The sequence below is a fragment of the Geosmithia morbida genome, assembly GCF_012550715.1.
Source record: "Geosmithia morbida isolate 1262 chromosome Unknown scaffold_4, whole genome shotgun sequence".
Lineage (NCBI taxonomy): Eukaryota > Fungi > Ascomycota > Sordariomycetes > Hypocreales > Bionectriaceae > Geosmithia > Geosmithia morbida.
In genome coordinates this window covers 1,628,536-1,646,872 of record NW_023336191.1, presented here as the reverse complement: position 1 = coordinate 1,646,872, position 18,337 = coordinate 1,628,536, and the positions used below count along the sequence as shown (strand labels likewise).

At 55.5% G+C, this 18,337-nt stretch overlaps 5 protein-coding genes across 5 annotated transcripts; 4 read left to right on the top strand and 1 right to left on the bottom strand.

The window, feature by feature from the left end:
• Positions 1 to 207: 207 nt before the first annotated feature.
• On the top strand, positions 208 to 1,092 carry GMORB2_5980 (Pfam:Yippee; the record flags this gene model as incomplete). The annotated part of the gene is made up of 1 exon (XM_035467950.1): positions 208 to 1,092. One exon carries the CDS (start codon positions 208 to 210, stop codon positions 1,090 to 1,092), a length of 885 nt encoding a protein of 294 aa, XP_035322916.1.
• A 2,824-nt stretch (positions 1,093 to 3,916) lies between these two features.
• GMORB2_5979 (alpha,alpha-trehalase) lies at positions 3,917 to 6,434 on the top strand (the record flags this gene model as incomplete). The annotated part of the gene is made up of 4 exons (XM_035467949.1): positions 3,917 to 4,036; positions 4,156 to 4,219; positions 4,285 to 6,154; positions 6,281 to 6,434. 4 exons carry the CDS (start codon positions 3,917 to 3,919, stop codon positions 6,432 to 6,434), a joined length of 2,208 nt encoding a protein of 735 aa, XP_035322915.1.
• A 2,184-nt stretch (positions 6,435 to 8,618) lies between these two features.
• Positions 8,619 to 10,805, top strand: GMORB2_5978 (isocitrate lyase; the record flags this gene model as incomplete). Its single annotated transcript, XM_035467948.1, has 5 exons — positions 8,619 to 8,849; positions 9,019 to 9,174; positions 9,340 to 9,682; positions 9,764 to 10,322; positions 10,448 to 10,805. 5 exons carry the CDS (start codon positions 8,619 to 8,621, stop codon positions 10,803 to 10,805), a joined length of 1,647 nt encoding a protein of 548 aa, XP_035322914.1.
• A 539-nt stretch (positions 10,806 to 11,344) lies between these two features.
• On the bottom strand, positions 11,345 to 13,935 carry GMORB2_5977 (uncharacterized protein; the record flags this gene model as incomplete). Its single annotated transcript, XM_035467947.1, has 4 exons — positions 11,345 to 11,592; positions 11,811 to 12,440; positions 12,528 to 13,363; positions 13,511 to 13,935. 4 exons carry the CDS (start codon positions 13,933 to 13,935, stop codon positions 11,345 to 11,347), a joined length of 2,139 nt encoding a protein of 712 aa, XP_035322913.1.
• A 3,212-nt stretch (positions 13,936 to 17,147) lies between these two features.
• On the top strand, positions 17,148 to 18,328 carry GMORB2_5976 (uncharacterized protein; the record flags this gene model as incomplete). The annotated part of the gene is made up of 3 exons (XM_035467946.1): positions 17,148 to 17,238; positions 17,326 to 17,703; positions 18,285 to 18,328. 3 exons carry the CDS (start codon positions 17,148 to 17,150, stop codon positions 18,326 to 18,328), a joined length of 513 nt encoding a protein of 170 aa, XP_035322912.1.
• Between the last annotated feature and the right edge of the window lie 9 nt (positions 18,329 to 18,337).

The following is an 18,337-nucleotide window of genomic DNA, read 5'->3' as shown; positions in this document are numbered from 1 at the left end:
TGATAATAAAACGGTCGGTCACATGTAATGCATGTGTGCCTGAGTCGAACCAAGACCAAAAAAAAAAAAGCATCAGAAACATATATATATATATATAATATATATACATCTGCCACGAAGGAGAAGGGAAAAGAAGGGGAAAAGAAGGGAAGAAAAAGAGAACACTGCTCTGAGGCGATACATTATTGATCATCATCATCGCTCAACATGGTCCGCGAGAGCGGCATCTCGGCCACCAGGCCAATATTCCCAGGCTACCTGCTGCCAAGCCTCAGACTGCCATTCGGCAGAAGAGAATCAGCGTCGTCGGAATCATCAGTTCCCGAATCACCATCATCCGCACCGCCATGGTCGGAGACGTCTACGCCAGCCACCTCACCGGGCACCTCACCGGGCACCTCGTCGCCTATTGACTCTGCCCGGCCGGCTGGCGGCCACGGTGGCGGCGGCGGTAGCGAAGCAGTGCCGATGGAAACGAACGACGCGCACACGGAGAATAAGACGGAGAATACTAGACTGTCACGCGTGGCGCCCGATACCTTGAGGTGCAAGCACTGCTCGACCGACCTGGCACTGAGCTTGCAAGTCATGTCCAAGGGCTTCACGGGCCGTCACGGCCGCGCACTCCTCGTGTCGCCGTCACGCGGCGGCGCCGACGACGGCGGTAACCTTCTCAACGTGCGCATCGGCCCCAGCGAGAATCGGCAGCTGTCGACAGGGTGGCACACCGTCGCCGACATAAGCTGCTCGACGTGCTGCAGGATGCTGGGATGGAAGTACGTCGCCGCGCGGGAGCTGTCGCAGCAGTACAAGGTTGGCAAGTACATTCTCGAGACGGAGCGGGTCACGACGCACCGGTCTTGGGAGCACGTGGAGGACGGCAGCGTGGAGCTGCAGCGGCAGCAGCGGCAGCAGCGACGGAGGAGCCGTCACGATGACTGCGATGATGACGACGAGGACGGTACGGGCATTGTATTCAACTCGGATGATGAGGATGAGTGCGAGGACCTCTTTGCTGGTACGTGGAACGCTGGCGCCGTGGCTCAGAGGAGGATCAGGCGTCGTATGAGTGGGCTGGGTAATAATATCTGATGGACATTCCACCTTCTATCTCCTACCTTGGCTTCCTCCATCTCGTTCCCTCTTCTTCTCCATCTTCGGCATCGGTCAGTTATCTCGGCTATCTGACCTCCCTCCCCCCTCCTTTCTTCTCTTCTTCTTCTTCTTCTTCTTGTTTCTGCTCGTACGAGAGTACGGGAGTATAGCTACTACTGTTACTGCAGAATGATACCCCACCACGCATATATGATAATTCCAAGTCAGCCTCGTTTCTGTCACGAAGAGCGTGCTCTGACAACGTTGCATAGACCTGCATGCGAGAAGGAGGGATACCTTTTCTGCTTTTAGTCATTCGTACCTTCGTAGCTGTGGGAGTTTCAAAAGAAGAACAAGGGAAAAGGGAAGAAAGAAGAAGAAAAAGTCCCCTTCCGACCGGATGGATTCCCGTAAGCCAGAGGATTGCGGTTCTATACCTGAAGTGTGCTAGCAACGACCTCACAACCTCCTCATTCCTCCTTTACCAGGGGTTCGTCTGACGGGCCGACCAATACAGCGCTGTAGCAAGATCAAAGAATCTAGCCCTAACCTGGTGGGCCCGGTGATGTGTAGAGAATCCTGTTTGTGGTCTGGTTGTCGTGGTTCCCGCTTTGACGTGCGTTTTCGTTCTCGTGACGACGTGCCGACTGCTTGAGATGTGGGCAAAGCAGATGGCGAATCCATACCGACGAACAGGACCGTGATTGGAACCATTACTTAAGAAATAATACCTCGAGGAGTCCAGTCTGCGAATCCTTCCTTGTCTGTCAAGCTCACACGATACGCCGAGCGCGTCCGACTGCACACCCGGCGTGGCATAGCTTTCCTGCCCACCGCACCATCCTTCTCAATCCTCCCCGACCCCGATAGCTCTTTACATGGGATGTCTCCGACGCAGGAACAGGATGATGCCAGCGGTAATGTTGCAACGTTCCTGCGCGAGATGGCATCAGACGAGAGAGGGACCAGTATGACCAACCGACAGTCTTGTCCCCCTCTACGTACAGAGGACCCGGCAATAAAGGTGTAGGAAGGGTCCATGATTATCGCTTCATTCTGTAGAGAGGGCTATCCTCATCGACACCAGCATCACCATCAAAGTCCCCGGCGACTTCAAAACCAACACTCCTTTCCATTCATGTACATATACCCCCCTTTTTTGTCCTCCCTACTTTTTTTTTCTGAGAAAAAAAAAAAAAACCCCTACCATCGTATCACTTACACTTTCTTGTATACACGAGATGGGAGGAGGTAGACATTAGCAGACCATCTTGCTTGATTATGCATGATGCTGGTAGTATCCAAGAGCAGGTAACTGCACCATGAGCTCGCCACCCACGCACCTTTCTCGTGGGGGGTATCTGAGTGCCAAGGCAGCAGCAGGTATAGCTCTCCTGCCTATACACGCAACTCAATCGACATCCCGCGGCTGGCGCATTAGCAGATACGAATATCGGTTTCTCTAGGCTGCGCCTCTGCAGACATACAGCGTACCAGCAGTGGTTGGTAGCGATTGTCGGTAGCAGGCCAATACGAGTACGTGGGCATGTACGGGCCTCTAGCCTCCCACTGTTTCACCGCCTCCAGAGCCGACCGCCGGGAGTCATGGCGATGTGTCGTATCGGCCGGCGCGACACGGACAGAGAGTACCGGGTCGAGTTGGTGGCATCGTGCATCGAGCTGGAAGCCCAGAGTCTAGGCCCCCTCATCAGTGGCACTTCTGGGTCAGGGGCGTCAACGTTCTTGGGATATTGTGGTCGGAGGTAGGATGACGACTGCTGCTGGGTGCTGGTAGCAGTAGCAGGTTTCCCAAGTGGCTAGTGTTCTTGTTCTTTCTTTTTCACGTGGTTGAGTTGCGGCTGGACATGCTCTGCGAACAGCCGTCTTTCATACCTGAGAGGAGAGGATAATGCTATTCAGAGGGGAATGAAAGGGGAAGAACAAATCTGTGGCGCCATGTCTTTCCGGACGATGGGTATTATCATTACATGTATGGTATTATCATTACATGGAATGATAATACGGAGTAATACAGATTAGAAGGATGCGTAATGTCATAGTGGGGCATCACAACAAGGTGGGAAGGTGGGGGGGAGGGGGGGAGGCGGTTCCCTCTTGCAATTGCGTCAGTCCCGCCCGGACTGGGCCGGACAGCTCCTCGTCCATCAGTTGAGCTTTGAATCAGCCAGATTCCCTCAATCGACAGAGTTTCCCTCTGTTACTTCAAGGATAGTAACGGCGCATGTTCTTTCTAGACCAAAGCTTCAAACTGTAAGGCAGCAGGTCCTCGGAGACATACACATCCAAGACATCTCTTGTCTCTACCCCTTCTCCGCCTTTACCCGTACACGCCAGCAACCCCTTCCTCCTCAATCAAACACTCGGCTTGTCTCCGGACCAGTGCTCATGCTCTGTCCTCATCGGCTTCGCCCGAATCCCAGCTACCCTAGATTTCCATTTCAAGAGAAGCCCTTCCTCGTCACTTGACCGCTGCGAAGCAAATTTGCCCTCTTAAATCTCATCGCCCTCGCATCTACGGCTCGGTGACCACAAAAAAAAAACAAGAAAAAAAACAAGAAAGCAAAGCCAGGCATAGTTCAGGCCATCTACTGTCCCCCTTCTACCTCTGCTCCGTAGCGGCATTTATCCGCTACTAGCATTACCACTGGTTTGCCTCCCCGATCCATCCTGCACCACCACCAGATGATGATGAAGCTTGGGGTCTCGCTAACGGAATAGCTCAAGCCACAGTTTCGACCCCTCTTTCGTCGATCGATCCGCACGAATGGCCACGGAGATGCCATCGAACCAACCCGAAGCCATGGCAGACCGCCGCCAGTCGCAGTCGTCCGAGGACTTTGGCATCTACGACCCGGCCGAGCAGTACTACTCGTCCGACGCACGTCATCGCAACACTGCCCGCAACAGGACATACTCTCAGGTCCGTAGCTCTCTCCCCTATCCCGCCTTGCCCCGAACCCGGGGGAGGGGGGGGGGGACATCAGGACGGGACTGGAGGTTCCCACCGACTGGATTTTGCACGCTGACATCCTGCAATAGACCACTTTCAACCGTCAGTTTGAGAACTTTGCCGGAAGGGAACCGCATCGTCGCGGCAGTCACGGTAAGCCGGGAATTTATCCCATCGCGGCACAGACCTGCAGACGGCTGACTGACTCCCACGGACAGATGAGAAACCGTCTGGACAGGGCCGGAGGTTCCTGGTCCAGGTCGAGGCCACCCTCAAGAGCCTCCAGGAGCAGGAAGACACGGATCACAACATGCAGATCACCATCGAAGACAGCGGACCCAAGGTGATCTCCCTGCGCACGGCCGGCTCGGCGGGCCACAACCGCTTCGACGTGCGCGGCACGTACATGCTCTCCAACCTGCTGCAGGAGCTCACCCTGGCCAAGGAGTACGGACGGTCGCAGATCGTGCTGGACGAGGGCCGTCTTAACGAGAACCCCACCGACCGTCTCTCGCGGCTGATCCGCGACCACTTCTGGGATGGGCTGACGAGGCGCATCGATGCCTCGTCCGTCGAGATCGCCGCCAAGGACCCCAAGGACTGGACCGACAACCCGATCCCGCGCATCTACGTGCCCCCCGGAGCGCCGGAGCAGTACGAGTACTACAAGCGCGTCGCCAGGGAGCGGCCGGAGATCAACCTGGACGTGCAGATGCTCCGAGACAAGATCACGCCCGAGTACATCATCGAGCTCAGCGAGAAGCCCGGTCTGCTGGTCGTCGCCACCAGGGAGGTCAAGGACGAGGTCACGGGCGAGACGACGCTGGAGGGCCTCCCGTTTGTCGTCCCCGGCGGCCGGTTCAACGAGCTCTACGGCTGGGACAGCTACATGGCGGGCCTGGGCCTCCTGGTCAACGACCGGGCGGACATGGTCAAGTCGATTGTCGAGAACTTCTGCTTCTGCATCGAGCACTACGGCAAGATCCTCAACGCTACGAGGACCTACTACCTGGGCCGATCGCAGCCGCCGTTCCTGACGGACATGGCGCTGCGCGTGTACGAGAAGATCAAGCACCAGCCGGGTGCGCTCGACTTCCTGCGCCGGTCGATCCTGGCGGCCATCAAGGAGTACCACACGGTGTGGACGTCGGAGCCTCGACTGGACCCGGTGACGGGCCTGTCGCGCTACCGGCCCGAGGGTCGGGGCGTGCCGCCGGAGACGGAGCCGACGCACTTTGTGCACATCCTGACGCCCTACGCCAAGAAGCACAAGATGGAGTTCAAGGAGTTTGTGCGGGCGTACAACTACGGCGAGATCGAGGAGCCGGACCTGGACGAGTACTTCCTGCACGACCGGTCGGTGCGCGAGTCTGGCCACGACACGTCGTACCGTCTCGAGGGCGTGTGCGCGAACCTGGCGACGATCGACCTCAACTCGCTGCTGTTCAAGTACGAGACGGACATTGCGCGGACGATCCGCAGCCTGTTCGGCGACAAGCTGGTGATGCCGGCCGAGTTCTGCGCGGGCACGCCCTACCAGCCGGGCGAGCCGCTCTCGTCGGCGGCTTGGGACCGCCGGGCCAAGCGCCGCAAGCTGACGATTGACAGGCTGATGTGGAACGAGGAGGAGGGCATGTTCTACGACTACGACACGGTCAAGAAGGAGCGGTGCACGTACGAGACGGCGACGACGTTCTGGGCCCTCTGGGCCGGCATCGCCACGCCCAAGCAGGCGGCCGACATGGTCAAGAAGGCCCTCCCCCGATTCGAGATGTACGGCGGGCTGGTGGCCGGCACGGAGAAGTCGCGCGGCGAGATCGGCATCGACCGCCCCAACCGCCAGTGGGACTACCCGTACGGCTGGGCGCCGCAGCAGATGCTCGCGTGGACGGGCCTGCTCCGGTACAGCTTCGAGGAGGACGCCGAGCGGCTCGCGTACAAGTGGCTGTACATGGTCACCAAGGCGTTTGTCGACTTCAACGGCGTCGTGGTGGAGAAGTACGACGTCACCAGGTCCGTGGACCCGCACCGGGTCGACGCCGAGTACGGCAACCAGGGGATGGACTTTAAGGGAGTGGCCAAGGAGGGGTGAGTCTCTTGCTTCCTTCTCTCGTCCCTCATCCGCCGCCTCCACCTAGCTCTCCTCCGGCTCCCCGCCGGCGGCGTCGCAGGTGGATGCGGAGATCTGATTGACGGCTGACTGACGAGAGACAGATTCGCCTGGGTCAATGCCAGCTACGTGTACGGACTTCAGATCGTCAACGCCCACATGAGGCGAGCTCTGGGTACCATGACGCCATACGAGACGTTTGTCAAGGCCATGGAGAGGAACGAGGAGAAGGCGCTTGCGGACCTGCATCTGGGATAAGCCCGAGGGGTTCTTTCTCCCTCGTCTGCTTCTCCAGCTCATCTGCTCCTCTCCTCTCCTCTCCTCTCCTCTCTCTCTCTCTCTCTCTCTTTTTTTTTTCTTCTTTTTTTTTTTTCCCGCTCTTGCTTTTGATCTAGTCGGGACGTTTCGGAAACGTGCCTGCCTGCATCGATGGAACCGACAACGGTTCGCTGCGGATCGTAGCTTCGAAGGGTCAAGAAAATACATGCTGCGCTCAAAAGGGCAAAGAGGGGGAACCAGAGGGTATGGATATAGATATACAAGGGGAGGGGGGCGGGGGAGGATGACGAAAATGCGCAGGCGGAATTGCTGTTTCTCCGTCTCTGTCATCTAGTACTCTTCATATTTTCCTGTCAAGATAACGTCTGCCGGGTAACGTCTTGCCAGCCGACGGCCTGCCAGGCATATCGGTGTCATGTCCGATGATCAGGCCAGCGACTGATACGGGGAATATACACACAGTCACGGGCCACACGGCGGAGGAGAGGAATGGGGACGACGACAGCCGAGGCAGATAGGCGGGGGAGGGGAGGGGCGAGATCAGCGGTCAGATGTGAGCGGCTACAGAAAAGTATGACGAGAATCACGAGTATCTACGGCACGGGAGGAGCAGGAAGGGACGCATACATACATGAGAGATGCATACATATATATACACACACACACACAGACATATATATATATATATATATATACGTACATGGATATATATATACGTACACGGATATATATACATACATGGACAGACCATACCACCGTACAATACAATGTATACATGTATCTGACCTGATCTTGCTGACTTGGTTGGAACGTCACCAGCATTCTCCGACTACTGGTTGCGTCGAGACGGGTAAGATGGAGGATGGCTCGCGTCACATGCCGCCCGTCCTCCTCTATGGAAAGGTTTGTGGTGTTGCTTGCTGTTGTTCTGTCTCCGTAGTCAGGTTACGTATGCACGACGTCATGGAGATGGTACGACCATTTGCGTCTTGTATCAGCAGCGATGTACAGTCCCCAAGGTTGCAGTGAAGAAAGGGATATTATTAGTCTTCTTCTTCTTCTTATTATTATCATTATCGTTATCATCATCATCATCATTATTCTCTGGTTTAAAGGTGAAGAAAGGGTGGGGGGGAGGAGGGGGGAGAGGATGAAAATATTGAATGCTATCTATACTCATTTCCGAGAGAGAAGAAGGATTTCTCTTTCTTCTTCTTCTTTTTTATTCAGGAAAATTCCAGATCAAATAATGTCTCGGTAAAATGGGATCGGTAACTCTTCCGGAGCATCAAGAGAGAGGGAGAGGGAGAGTCAGAGTCAGACTCGGCCGGAGAGGCGGGGGACATCTTGCCCGATTCGGCACCTCGGCCAATGGCGGCTAACGCTCCCCAAGTTCCGCGACGTACCCGTCTTCTCTCTTTTAGCTGCCCTTGACCCGAGGAGGCACCTCACACCTCACGCCACTCTCCCTCCGAATTTTTTTGCGGTGATGGGGGAGGAGTTTGACAGGACGTGGTTGAGGGGAGGATCAGGATGTTCATGTCGGCTGCTTCCCTCTCCTTCCCCATCCTGACAGTTGCAATCTAGTCATCGGACCATGTCGGGGAGACCAACCCTCCGTCCCTCCCCCTGGCCCGGTAGGTGACTCCGTCCTACGCACGCACCCCCTCCCCCCCGGTTAACGTAAGTCTGGGGAACGGGAAGGGAAGAGGTAAGAGGTGCATGGACGTAGAGGGGGAGGAGGAGAAGGGGAAGAAAACGTAGTAGGGTAGCAGTCGTGGTTCTCGGGCCACTTGGATGACATGTGCTCCCTCCGACCGAGAATACACACACGTGCTAGAGCCGGCAAGAATGTTTCCATCTTTTTATGTGATTCATCCCATCAATTGTCTTTTTTTTTTTTTGCTTTCTCTTCCGCGTTTTTTTTTTAATTAAAAAAAAAAAAAAACTCTTCTTCTTCTTCTTCTCCCTCTCCTCATCTCTTGCAGTGTCCCGTCCTTTCTCCCTTCTCCGTTCCGTCTATCGAGATATTGGTTGATAGTCTGTCTTTATATTGTTCACCAACATACTACCCATCCCACATCCCGTCTACTATTACTCTGTATACACACAGCACACACACACACACACACACACACACACACACACACACATACTCCCACCATGGCTTCCAACAACATGGTCCCCTCGGCCATCAACCCCGACGTTGAGGACGACATCTTCAACAAGGAGGTCGAGCAGGTCAAGGCCTGGTGGAAGGACTCGAGGTGGCGCAACACCAAGCGTCCCTTTACTGCCGAGCAGATCGTCTCCAAGAGGGGTACCCTCAAGGTCGAGTACCCCAGCAATGCTCAATCCAAGAAGCTCTGGGGGATCCTCGAGGCCCGATTCAAGGTATCTTCCATCCATCCATCCATCCCATCCTCCCTCTCCTCAGGCACGTACACACACACACACACACACACACATACAAAGGGGTAGGGAAAGAGAGAAGGAGAGAAAACATGAGACGAAAGAAATACTGACTCTCCCTTTTTTCTCTTCTTACAAAAAAAAACAAAAGTCCAGAGATGCCAGCTACACTTACGGCTGCCTCGAGCCCACAATGGTCACCCAGATGGCAAAATATCTCGACACCGTCTACGTCTCTGGATGGCAATCATCATCTACGGCCTCTTCATCCGACGAGCCGGGTCCCGATCTGGCAGACTACCCTTACGTATGTTCTCCACTCATCACTCCTCGAGAAGCTACTCTCAACTCTCAAGAAAAAGGGGGGTAGGTGACGGAACGTAGAAGGGAAAGGGAAGAAGAGAGAGAGAGAGAATCATCAGGAAAATGTGAGACATATCTGACAGAATTTGTTTTGATTAAAAAAAATTAGACCACCGTCCCCAACAAAGTCGGCCACCTCTTCATGGCCCAGCTCTTCCACGACCGCAAGCAGCGCCAGGAGCGTCTGAGCACCCCCAAGGATCAGCGCTCCAAGCTCGCGGGGATCGACTACCTCCGTCCCATCATCGCCGACGCCGACACCGGTCACGGCGGTCTCACCGCCGTCATGAAGCTGACCAAGCTCTTCATCGAGAAGGGTGCGGCCGGAATCCACATCGAAGACCAGGCTCCCGGCACCAAGAAGTGCGGACACATGGCCGGGAAGGTGCTCGTTCCCATCCAGGAGCACATCAACCGTCTCGTCGCCATCCGTGCCCAGGCCGATGTGATGGGTACATGTCTCCCCTCCACACTTCTCTACGCTCCTCCTCCTCCTCCTCCTCTTCTTCTCAAACTGACCTCGTAATCATCAGGTACCGACCTTGTTGCCGTGGCCCGCACAGACGCCGAGGCCGCCACTCTCATCACCACCACCATCGACCCCCGCGACCACGCCTTCATCCTGGGCAGCACCAACCCTTCCCTCCAGCCGCTCAACGACCTGATGATCAGGGCCGAGGCCGAGGGCAAGGTCGGCGACCAGCTCCAGCGCATAGAGGACGAGTGGATCGCCGAGGCCGGGCTGAAGCGCTTCGACGACGCCGTCATCGACGCCATCGACGCCAGCTCCCAGCCCGACAAGGCCGGGCTCAAGTCCGCCTACCTCTCCCGGTCGAGGGGCAGGAGCAACGCCGAGGCCCGCGCCGCCGCCAGGACCGTCCTGGGAGGCGGGACCGACGTCTTCTTCGACTGGGACGCCCCCCGCACCCGCGAGGGTTACTACCGCCTCCGGGGGGGCTGCGACTGCGCCATCAACCGGGCCATCGCCTACGCTCCCTACGCCGACGCCATCTGGATGGAGAGCAAGCTTCCGGATTATGCCCAGGCTCAGCAGTTTGCCGAGGGTGTTCACTCTGTCTGGCCTGAGCAGAAGTGAGTTTTCTTTCTTTCTTTTTTTCTCTTCTCTTCTTCTTTTTCCCCTTTTCCTTTTTTTATCAAAAAAAAAACAACAACAACAACAACAACAGCATTCTTCTGGCTGACACACGCACCCGCAGACTGGCTTATAACCTTTCCCCCTCATTCAACTGGAAGACTGCCATGCCCCGAGACGAGCAGGAGACATACATCCGTCGACTGGCCAGCCTGGGCTACTGCTGGCAGTTCATCACCCTGGCGGGCCTGCACACCACGGCCCTCATCAGCGACCGCTTCGCCCGCGCCTACGCCGAGGTCGGCATGCGCGCGTACGGCGAGCTCGTCCAGGAGCCCGAGATCGAGCTGGGCGTCGACGTCGTCAAGCACCAGAAGTGGTCGGGAGCCACCTACGTCGACGAGCTGCAGAAGATGGTCACCGGTGGCGTGAGCTCTACGGCTGCTATGGGCAAGGGTGTGACAGAGGATCAGTTTAAATAGTTTCCAAGCCGAGGAATCATCTGTTTACTACTAGTTTTTTTTAAAGAAAAGAAAAAAAAATATTTCTCTACTTCTTCTTTTTCTCTTCTTTTTCTTTCATATAAAAAAAAACTCAAGATGAAAAAGCACGTGAAGGAAGTTGCCTGCGAGTCTCCAGTATTTCCTCATATCTTTACATATATAACCATTCATCAAGTAGCAAACATACACAATGGAGAAGAGAAGAATAAGCAAACCATGATCCCCTCCCCCCTACTCCCACAACCCCCCAAACCCCCCCGATACGCTCATCCCTTTGTAGAGCGGGTGGAGAGGCCGTGTTGGTTTATTCCCACCCTCAAGTCCGCATCCATGTAAGTGTCTCCCGTGTACGCCCCTTCCAGTGTAGGAAGATAAAAAAACACACAAATCCCACCCCGTCCGCGAGAGCGAAACCCATCCCAGTGAGAGCAAGAAGAAGAGAAGAAGAAAGATAGAGTGAGAGATGAATGGAGAGAGAAGGGAAGAGGAGCCTATGCACAAGAAACAGGACAGATCGACTAATCCGCCTCGGCAAGCTGCATAATCAGCCGCGCCGCCATGTCTAGGAACGGATACGGGCTGGTGACCTCCTTCTCCTCGAGTAATTTCCCCTCGGATGTCTCGTACCCGGAACACTTGAAGTCGACCAGGTACACGCCCTGCTCCATCTCGTATATCTGAATGTCGAGGTGCATCGCGACAAATGGTCGCCTGACCGGAGCCGCCGACGTCTGCTCCGCCGACAGGGGAGAGTAGACGTGGTATTCTGCCGGGCTGGTAGAGAGCATCTCTCCGGGGAGATTTTGCCGCTGACTCCTCTGAAAGACTGTTGGGGTTTATTTGTTAGTCCTTTCCGTATGATGTTCTTTCCTTTTCCTTTTCCTTTTCCTTTTTTTTCTTCTTTTTCTTCTTCTTTTTTCTCAAGTCTATTCACGTCTCTCGTCCTCTTCTTTTCCTGCTTGCGGGGATGATCAGACTACTTACTTGGCGTCTCCCACCTGACCTTGATATGCCAAGGATCAGCGGGGAGTTTGTAGCTCTTGACACCAGCATCCATGCTGGCCGTCGACCCGAAGCCCCCCGTCGACTGGTTGTCGTCGTCGCCGCCGCTGCCGGGGATCGGACCTGATTCGAAGTCCTCGTCGGGGATGTAACCGGCCCCGAGCTTGCTGAGGGCCTTGTGGATGGTGAGGAGGGCCTCCCAGGGCGCGTTACGCGACCGGATGCCAAACTGCCAGCGTACAGGCTTGGGCTTCTTGGGAGGGTTGATGGGCGTCATGCCCTGCGGCCTCTTGACCGCCTCGTCGGCCCGGATGTGGCTGCGTGAATGGGGTTTCAGGCGGCGGGCCATCTCCTGCTTCTCAGCGTCCGTCCTGGCTGACGTCGAGGGCTCGTCGAGGCCGCCGGTGGGCCGGGGCCTCGGGTCCTCCACGCCCGCGTTTCGCCTCTCCATGTAGTCCTTGTGGTAGGTCGGGATGCTGCTGGGTAGGATGCCGACCTTGCTGACGTAGGGACGGACAGAGACGTTGCTGCCCGAGATGCCGGATCTTGATGACTGGCTCATCATGGGGCTCGACCCTTCGATATCGGCCACGGTCAACATGTCGAGATTTTCTAGAAGAAACCCAGACGTATCAGCATTCCGTCAAGGTTGGAGGAGAGGAGCGGCGGGCTGGAGAAGAGAGGGGAACGGATACTCACGATTGGCCTGCATGATCTTGTTTTCCCTCACAATCATGTAGGCGTCCTTGATAGCCGACGGCTCATCCGAGAACAGAGCCTCCTCGACATCTCTCTTTCCGTAACCCATCGTCTTGCTGATCTTGTCGGTGATCTCGCCGTGCAGCTTATCCTGCACCGTCTCCGAGGCGCGCGGGGCAATGTCGCTCTTGAGGATGGCCTTGTTGGGGTCGACACCGGTGTTGAAGAACTCCTCGGCGGGGCGCTGGAGGTAGGCCGGCAGGTCCTTGAGGAACCAAGGGTCGTCGCGGATCTCCTCGATGGTGGCGCGGTGGACGGGGTTGACGACGAGCATCTTCTTGATGAGGTTGGCGGCGCCCGAGGGCATCCACTGGGGCACGCTGTAGGTGCCCTTGGCGATCTTGGCGAACAGGCTGGGGATGTGCTCGTCGTCAAAGGGCAGGCGGCCGACCAGGAGGACGTAGAGGATGACACCGCAGCTCCAGACGTCGACCTCGGGGCCGGCGTACAGCTTGCCGCCGATGACCTCGGGAGCGGCGTAGTTGGGGCTGCCGCAGCTGGTGCGGAGGAAGTTGCCGTCGGTCATGATGTTGCTGAGACCGAAGTCGGCAATCTTGACGTTGAGGCTCTCGTCAAGAAGGAGGTTCTCGGGCTTCAGGTCTCGGTGGACGATCTTGTGGCGGTGGCAGTACTCGACGGCGCAGAGCATCTGCTGGAAGAACCGGCGAGCCTCGGGCTCATTCATGCGTCCGTGGGCGACGATGTAGTCGAAGAGTTCGCCGCCGGCGTACTCGAGGACCATGATGATTTCGTTGGGGGTCTTGATGACGGTAAAACTGCATTTCACCACCAAGTATCAGCCAACCCTTCTTCCTGTTCTCCTCCTTCCTTTCCTCGACATGTCGGTGGGGGAGAAAGAGAGAGAGAGAGAGAGAGAGAGAGAGAGAGAGGGTGAAAGCGTAGAGTACATTGTGTATACTCACAGCTTGATAATATGAGGATGTCGTAGGAGTTGGAGATATTCAATCTCGCGCTCAACCCGTCCAGCCATGTCACGGCTGATGAGCTTCTTGCGCGCGATAATCTTGAGAGCAACCTGCTGACCGGTGCCATTGTGCACGGCCAGCTTTACTTTACCAAACGATCCCTCCCCCAGAGTGCGCATGATCTTGTAGGCGCCGATCCTCTGCTCCGTCTTGACCTTTTCCCTCCGCTGGGGAGTCGCTGCGGGATTGTCCATGTTGGGCGGCCTAGTCGGGTCTACAGCAGCACCGTTGTCACCTCCCGTAGCCTCATGCTGCTGCTGCTGGGCCGCGTCCGGTGTCGGCGGGGCTTGAAACTGTCGTCGGACGTGAGACGACGAGAGCGATATGGTGAGCTCCTCGTCCTCGAAGGCACGAGGGGCCATGTCAACCAGCGAGCGGGAGGGAGGAGAGCAGTCGACGGGTGACGACCGAAACGGGGCGGGCGGACGGACGGACCGAGCGAGGGTCGAACGGGCGGGCCGAGTGAGAGGGGGTGAGAGTGGGTAGCGACGGATTTTTTTTCTCCCCTTCTTCTCCTTCACTTCTGTTACGTGAGCTCTCAGTGATCGGCTGGGCTGCTTTCCCCCCCGTCAAAGGGTAGGTTATTTTTATGGGTGGGCTGTTCCTTCTCTCTACCCTCTCCTGCGGTGAAGAGATGCAGTTCTGTGGATTGGACTCCAAGAGGTGGGGTTTGGGAGGGCCTGGGAATGACGAGATGGTGGAGTGACTTTGTGGGGAGCGGGGCGCTGTTTTGCTGGCAACACTGGAGCAGCCGCAGTATTATGGGCAGCAGCAGGAGCAGCAGCAGCAGCGGCGGCGGCGGCGGCGGCGGAGGCGGCGAGTAGTAACCTGCACTGGAATGGTAGCTCCGGTAGCCTTTGGGTACGTAGTAGGTTGGCACCTAGATAGCGCAGCTGTGCCACCTGCGGAACGCGTAATACCCATCTAGTATCAATCTGTACAGATCTGTACTCCGTATGGAGATAAGTTGATGGATGGACGGATGGACGATAACCTTGCTTCGTCGTCTGCAAGCCACCTATAGACTGCAGCCACTTGTGGCTGGTGCTTCCTGCCAAATGCATGCGTTATTAGCGGTGGAGACCAAAGGCGGTGGAACCTTTCCATCAGCGTCCATGGATGGACCATCGCTGATTTCTTGAATGTTCCTTGCTCCATAATACAGGGATCACTAAATACGTCGTATCATTCTGCCTTGTTCGTCATTGAAGAAGATGAAGAAGGGCTCCATCATCCTCTACAGTTCGCGACGAGTCCATCCGCTCTCCCCCCTATCCCCTGAACAGCGTCGACGTTCCCGGCGAGGTAATCTGCAGAATACCCACTCTACCGCTCGCCTCGGTCCCCGCTGGCCTCTTTTGCCTTTCTGCTATTATTACGGAGTAGATGACAGAGTTCACACACACACACACACACACACACACCCCGACTGTGTCCACGACTTCTATAAACGGACAGCATCGGAAATCCATCTGCAGGCCAGACGCCGGATATAACCAAATGCGTCCCGTGATCCATCAATCAACCATCATACCTGCATCTTGCCACGGAGGCAGGGCTGGGTTGGGGGAGAAGCTAGCATCAAGCCCGTCGGAGAAACGAGAAGAGCATCTTCGCGTTTGTCTACAGCAACCACGGGTTACTGCTCGCGCTCCGTACGAGGCCAACGGCGTCTCGTAGTAGCCACGGGTGACGATTACGTCGTTGAGAAAAAAAAGGCGGTACGAGTCCGAGTCCGAGTATTCCGAGTCGTGATTGTTTCTGGTGACGCAAGGTCCCTTCATCAGCTTTCTCGCAGGGCCAACATGACGAATGCCTGCGTGCCACCTGGTGATTGAGACATGTGAGGCTCGAGGGACTCCGAGTAGGATGCCCGCCTGCCCTCCAACATCCACACCGCCTGGACACTGAGCTGAGGTGAGGAAGGTATGCGTGGCAGCGTATGTCTCTCTCTCTCTCTCTCTCTCTCTCTCTTCCAAGACAAGCAGGGCGGCAGAAGACATTGGTAGAGGAGTAATATTATCACCTCCTCAAAATGACTCCATGGCAATTTGACCGTTTCATTACCCGCCGCTGCCCGCTTCACTCTTGTCGCCGTCCTGGGCGCTTCGGGAAAGAGAGGTAACGTGTGTGTACTTGTATATAGTCTGCGGTCTTCTTCCCACTCCCGTCCCCCTCGCCTCCAAATGAATACCACGGGCAGCCAGTCCCCACGCCTCCTCGGCCGACCAACCGCTCGGCACCGGTCCCGCCATTGCAACTGGGGAGGGGGGGACGGTGGTCAACCTATCGAAATGACGATTGGACATTTTGGGAGGGGGGGGGGATATTGTGAGAGTTCGAGTGTACGCCCCGTCAGCTGTGGTCTCCATGGATTATTTGCGCTGCCAAGACTGCACAGGCGCCATACAATCATATCCGAGCGGCCAGGGCCTTGCTAATATTATACATGATTATTGCGAGTCGAGACATGGGTTGCATATACGCTGCTGCCCTGTGGGATCCTCTCCGGGAAATCGGCACTGCCATGATTTGCATATTGATACTCGTACGTGTTGATACTCCGCAGTCTGTCCATTTTCCGTGAGTGATAAATGCTCATTTCCATCTCCCTCACTCTCCTTCTCTTCTCTCTGCCAGTGATCTTCTGTCTTGTTACCCATCATTGACTCTGCACCTCTCCAGAGATTAGTGAGTCAGTGTGTAGAGTTTCTGTGCGCATATCGCCCTTTCCCGTCTTCTCTTCTTTCCTCTCTTCTTTTTTGGTTCTTTTTTTCTTTTCAAATATATTATCCCAAAAAAAAAGAAGAAGAGGAAGAAGAGAGAGAGAGAGAGAGACATCACCAACTCTCTCTACAAACGACTTCGACACTAGCAGCAGTACGACGACAGAGCACAACACTCGTCTCTGATCAAGTCATCGATCTGCCCAGCTCAAACTAATCATTCACAGCAATAAAACCCTGGTCTCCATATCAGAGACGTCGTCGCCTTGTCCCACGATTTCCCCGGTACCATTTGACTACCCGAAGCGGCGAAGCTCTGCCTCTCTCCATTCCACCCAAGCCCCCGCTCAGCCCCCAACCAGCAATTTCTAGTTCAGCTTGGCAAGCAAATTCAGCTTACGACTACCATCTCCCCCGTACAAGTGACGAGCCAAACGTTGTGTACGGTAATATTACGTCGCTCTCTCTCCAATGCGAGCTGGATAGGAATCGATCAATGCACTCGTCCCAACGGATTATTACCCCGATCCCTTGAACCCTTGCCATCTCCTCATCCTCTTTTTTTTTTTTTTTTTTTTTTTTTTTAAAAAAAAAATTCCTATTTATTTATTCATTTCTCTTATCTGCCCTTTGCCCCTCTCCACGATTCCCTACGTAAAGCTGCCTTTTTCTTACTTTCCCCATAATCCTTCTTCCTTTTCTCTTCTCTTTTTTTTTTTCCAACGACGTCTTACGGTGGTACCTCTCTCTCTCTCTCTCCTCTCTCTTCGGCCAAGACATAAAGGGCAACCATGCCACGGAAGCAACCTCCCGCTGGCCCGTCATCCACTCTTTCCAGTCCTCCGATCATGGTGTCTCCACCCTTGACCCCGACCTCCGTGAGGTCCCGTCGACGACTACGGGACCACGACACCGGCTTCCCCGAAACTCTAGGAGGATGTGAGTCTTCCGCTCTCTGCTGTTGGGACCCGCCTCTGCATTGGCACACGTTCGGCTGACCAGAGAGATCTATGGGGGAGAAAACAGGCCTCACAACAAACCTCCCTCATCCCGACGCCGACCTCTCCCCCAACGCTTGCATCACGTGCGACACCATCGGATCCGAGCAGGCCGACATCCGCCGCCAGCAGTCCATGCTATCCAAGCACCGCCGCACCGTCAGCCAGGGCTCGACGAACACGCAGACCTCGGCGGCAAGCCAGCAGCTCGTCCACGGCGTCCTTCCTCTCATCTCCGGCATGATCCCCAGTGCCGCCTGCCCGCCCGCCAGCGACGAGACCGTCAACTCCTCCGAGGGCCGGACCAGTGCGGGAGACGGTGGCTTCAGCCTCAGTGTCCCTTCCTCGGGATACAACAACGACGGACGCCCCATGACTTCTGGCTCGATCATGTCCGACACTTCCAGTATGAGGAAGAAGTCGTCCTTCTTCGGCAAGCTGCGCAAGACGCGGAGCTGATCGAGCACCCGACAGGGAGAGGAAGCCCGCTCACGCACACACACATGTGCCGACGGGAAGCGTACAGTGCAGGTTCTCATCCAGAGAGAAAGAAAGAGGGAAAGAATAACGGCCTTGGGAGCGGAGTTTCAATCGTTTGAATTATCATGGCAGTCCTGCTCTTGGACATGGAGTTGGACAAGCGAGTCATTCACTTTATTTTATTTTCACTTGCTATTTTTTTCCCCCATCTGTCTGCTTTATAGGGTTGTCCTTCGGGATATGGTAGTATACTCTTGACTTTGATACTACACAGAATAACAAGTATACATATATATACATATATATATATATATATATATATATACATATGTACAATCATAACTGCTTGTCCTATACCGGCCAACAGCGGGCGGGGTGGTTCCGAGACGAGAACCGAGACCATTTCTCTTCTTCTCACAGGCTGTCCGTCTCTTTTTTCTTATAAAAAGCTGTCGAGATTTTTCTTGCCGGGGGAGCTGTCCATGAATCGTCTGACTTGCCGTCCAGAGACCAGCAAGGGAGAGAAGGAAGATGCCGAAGCTACAGCCTAGCCTCTACCT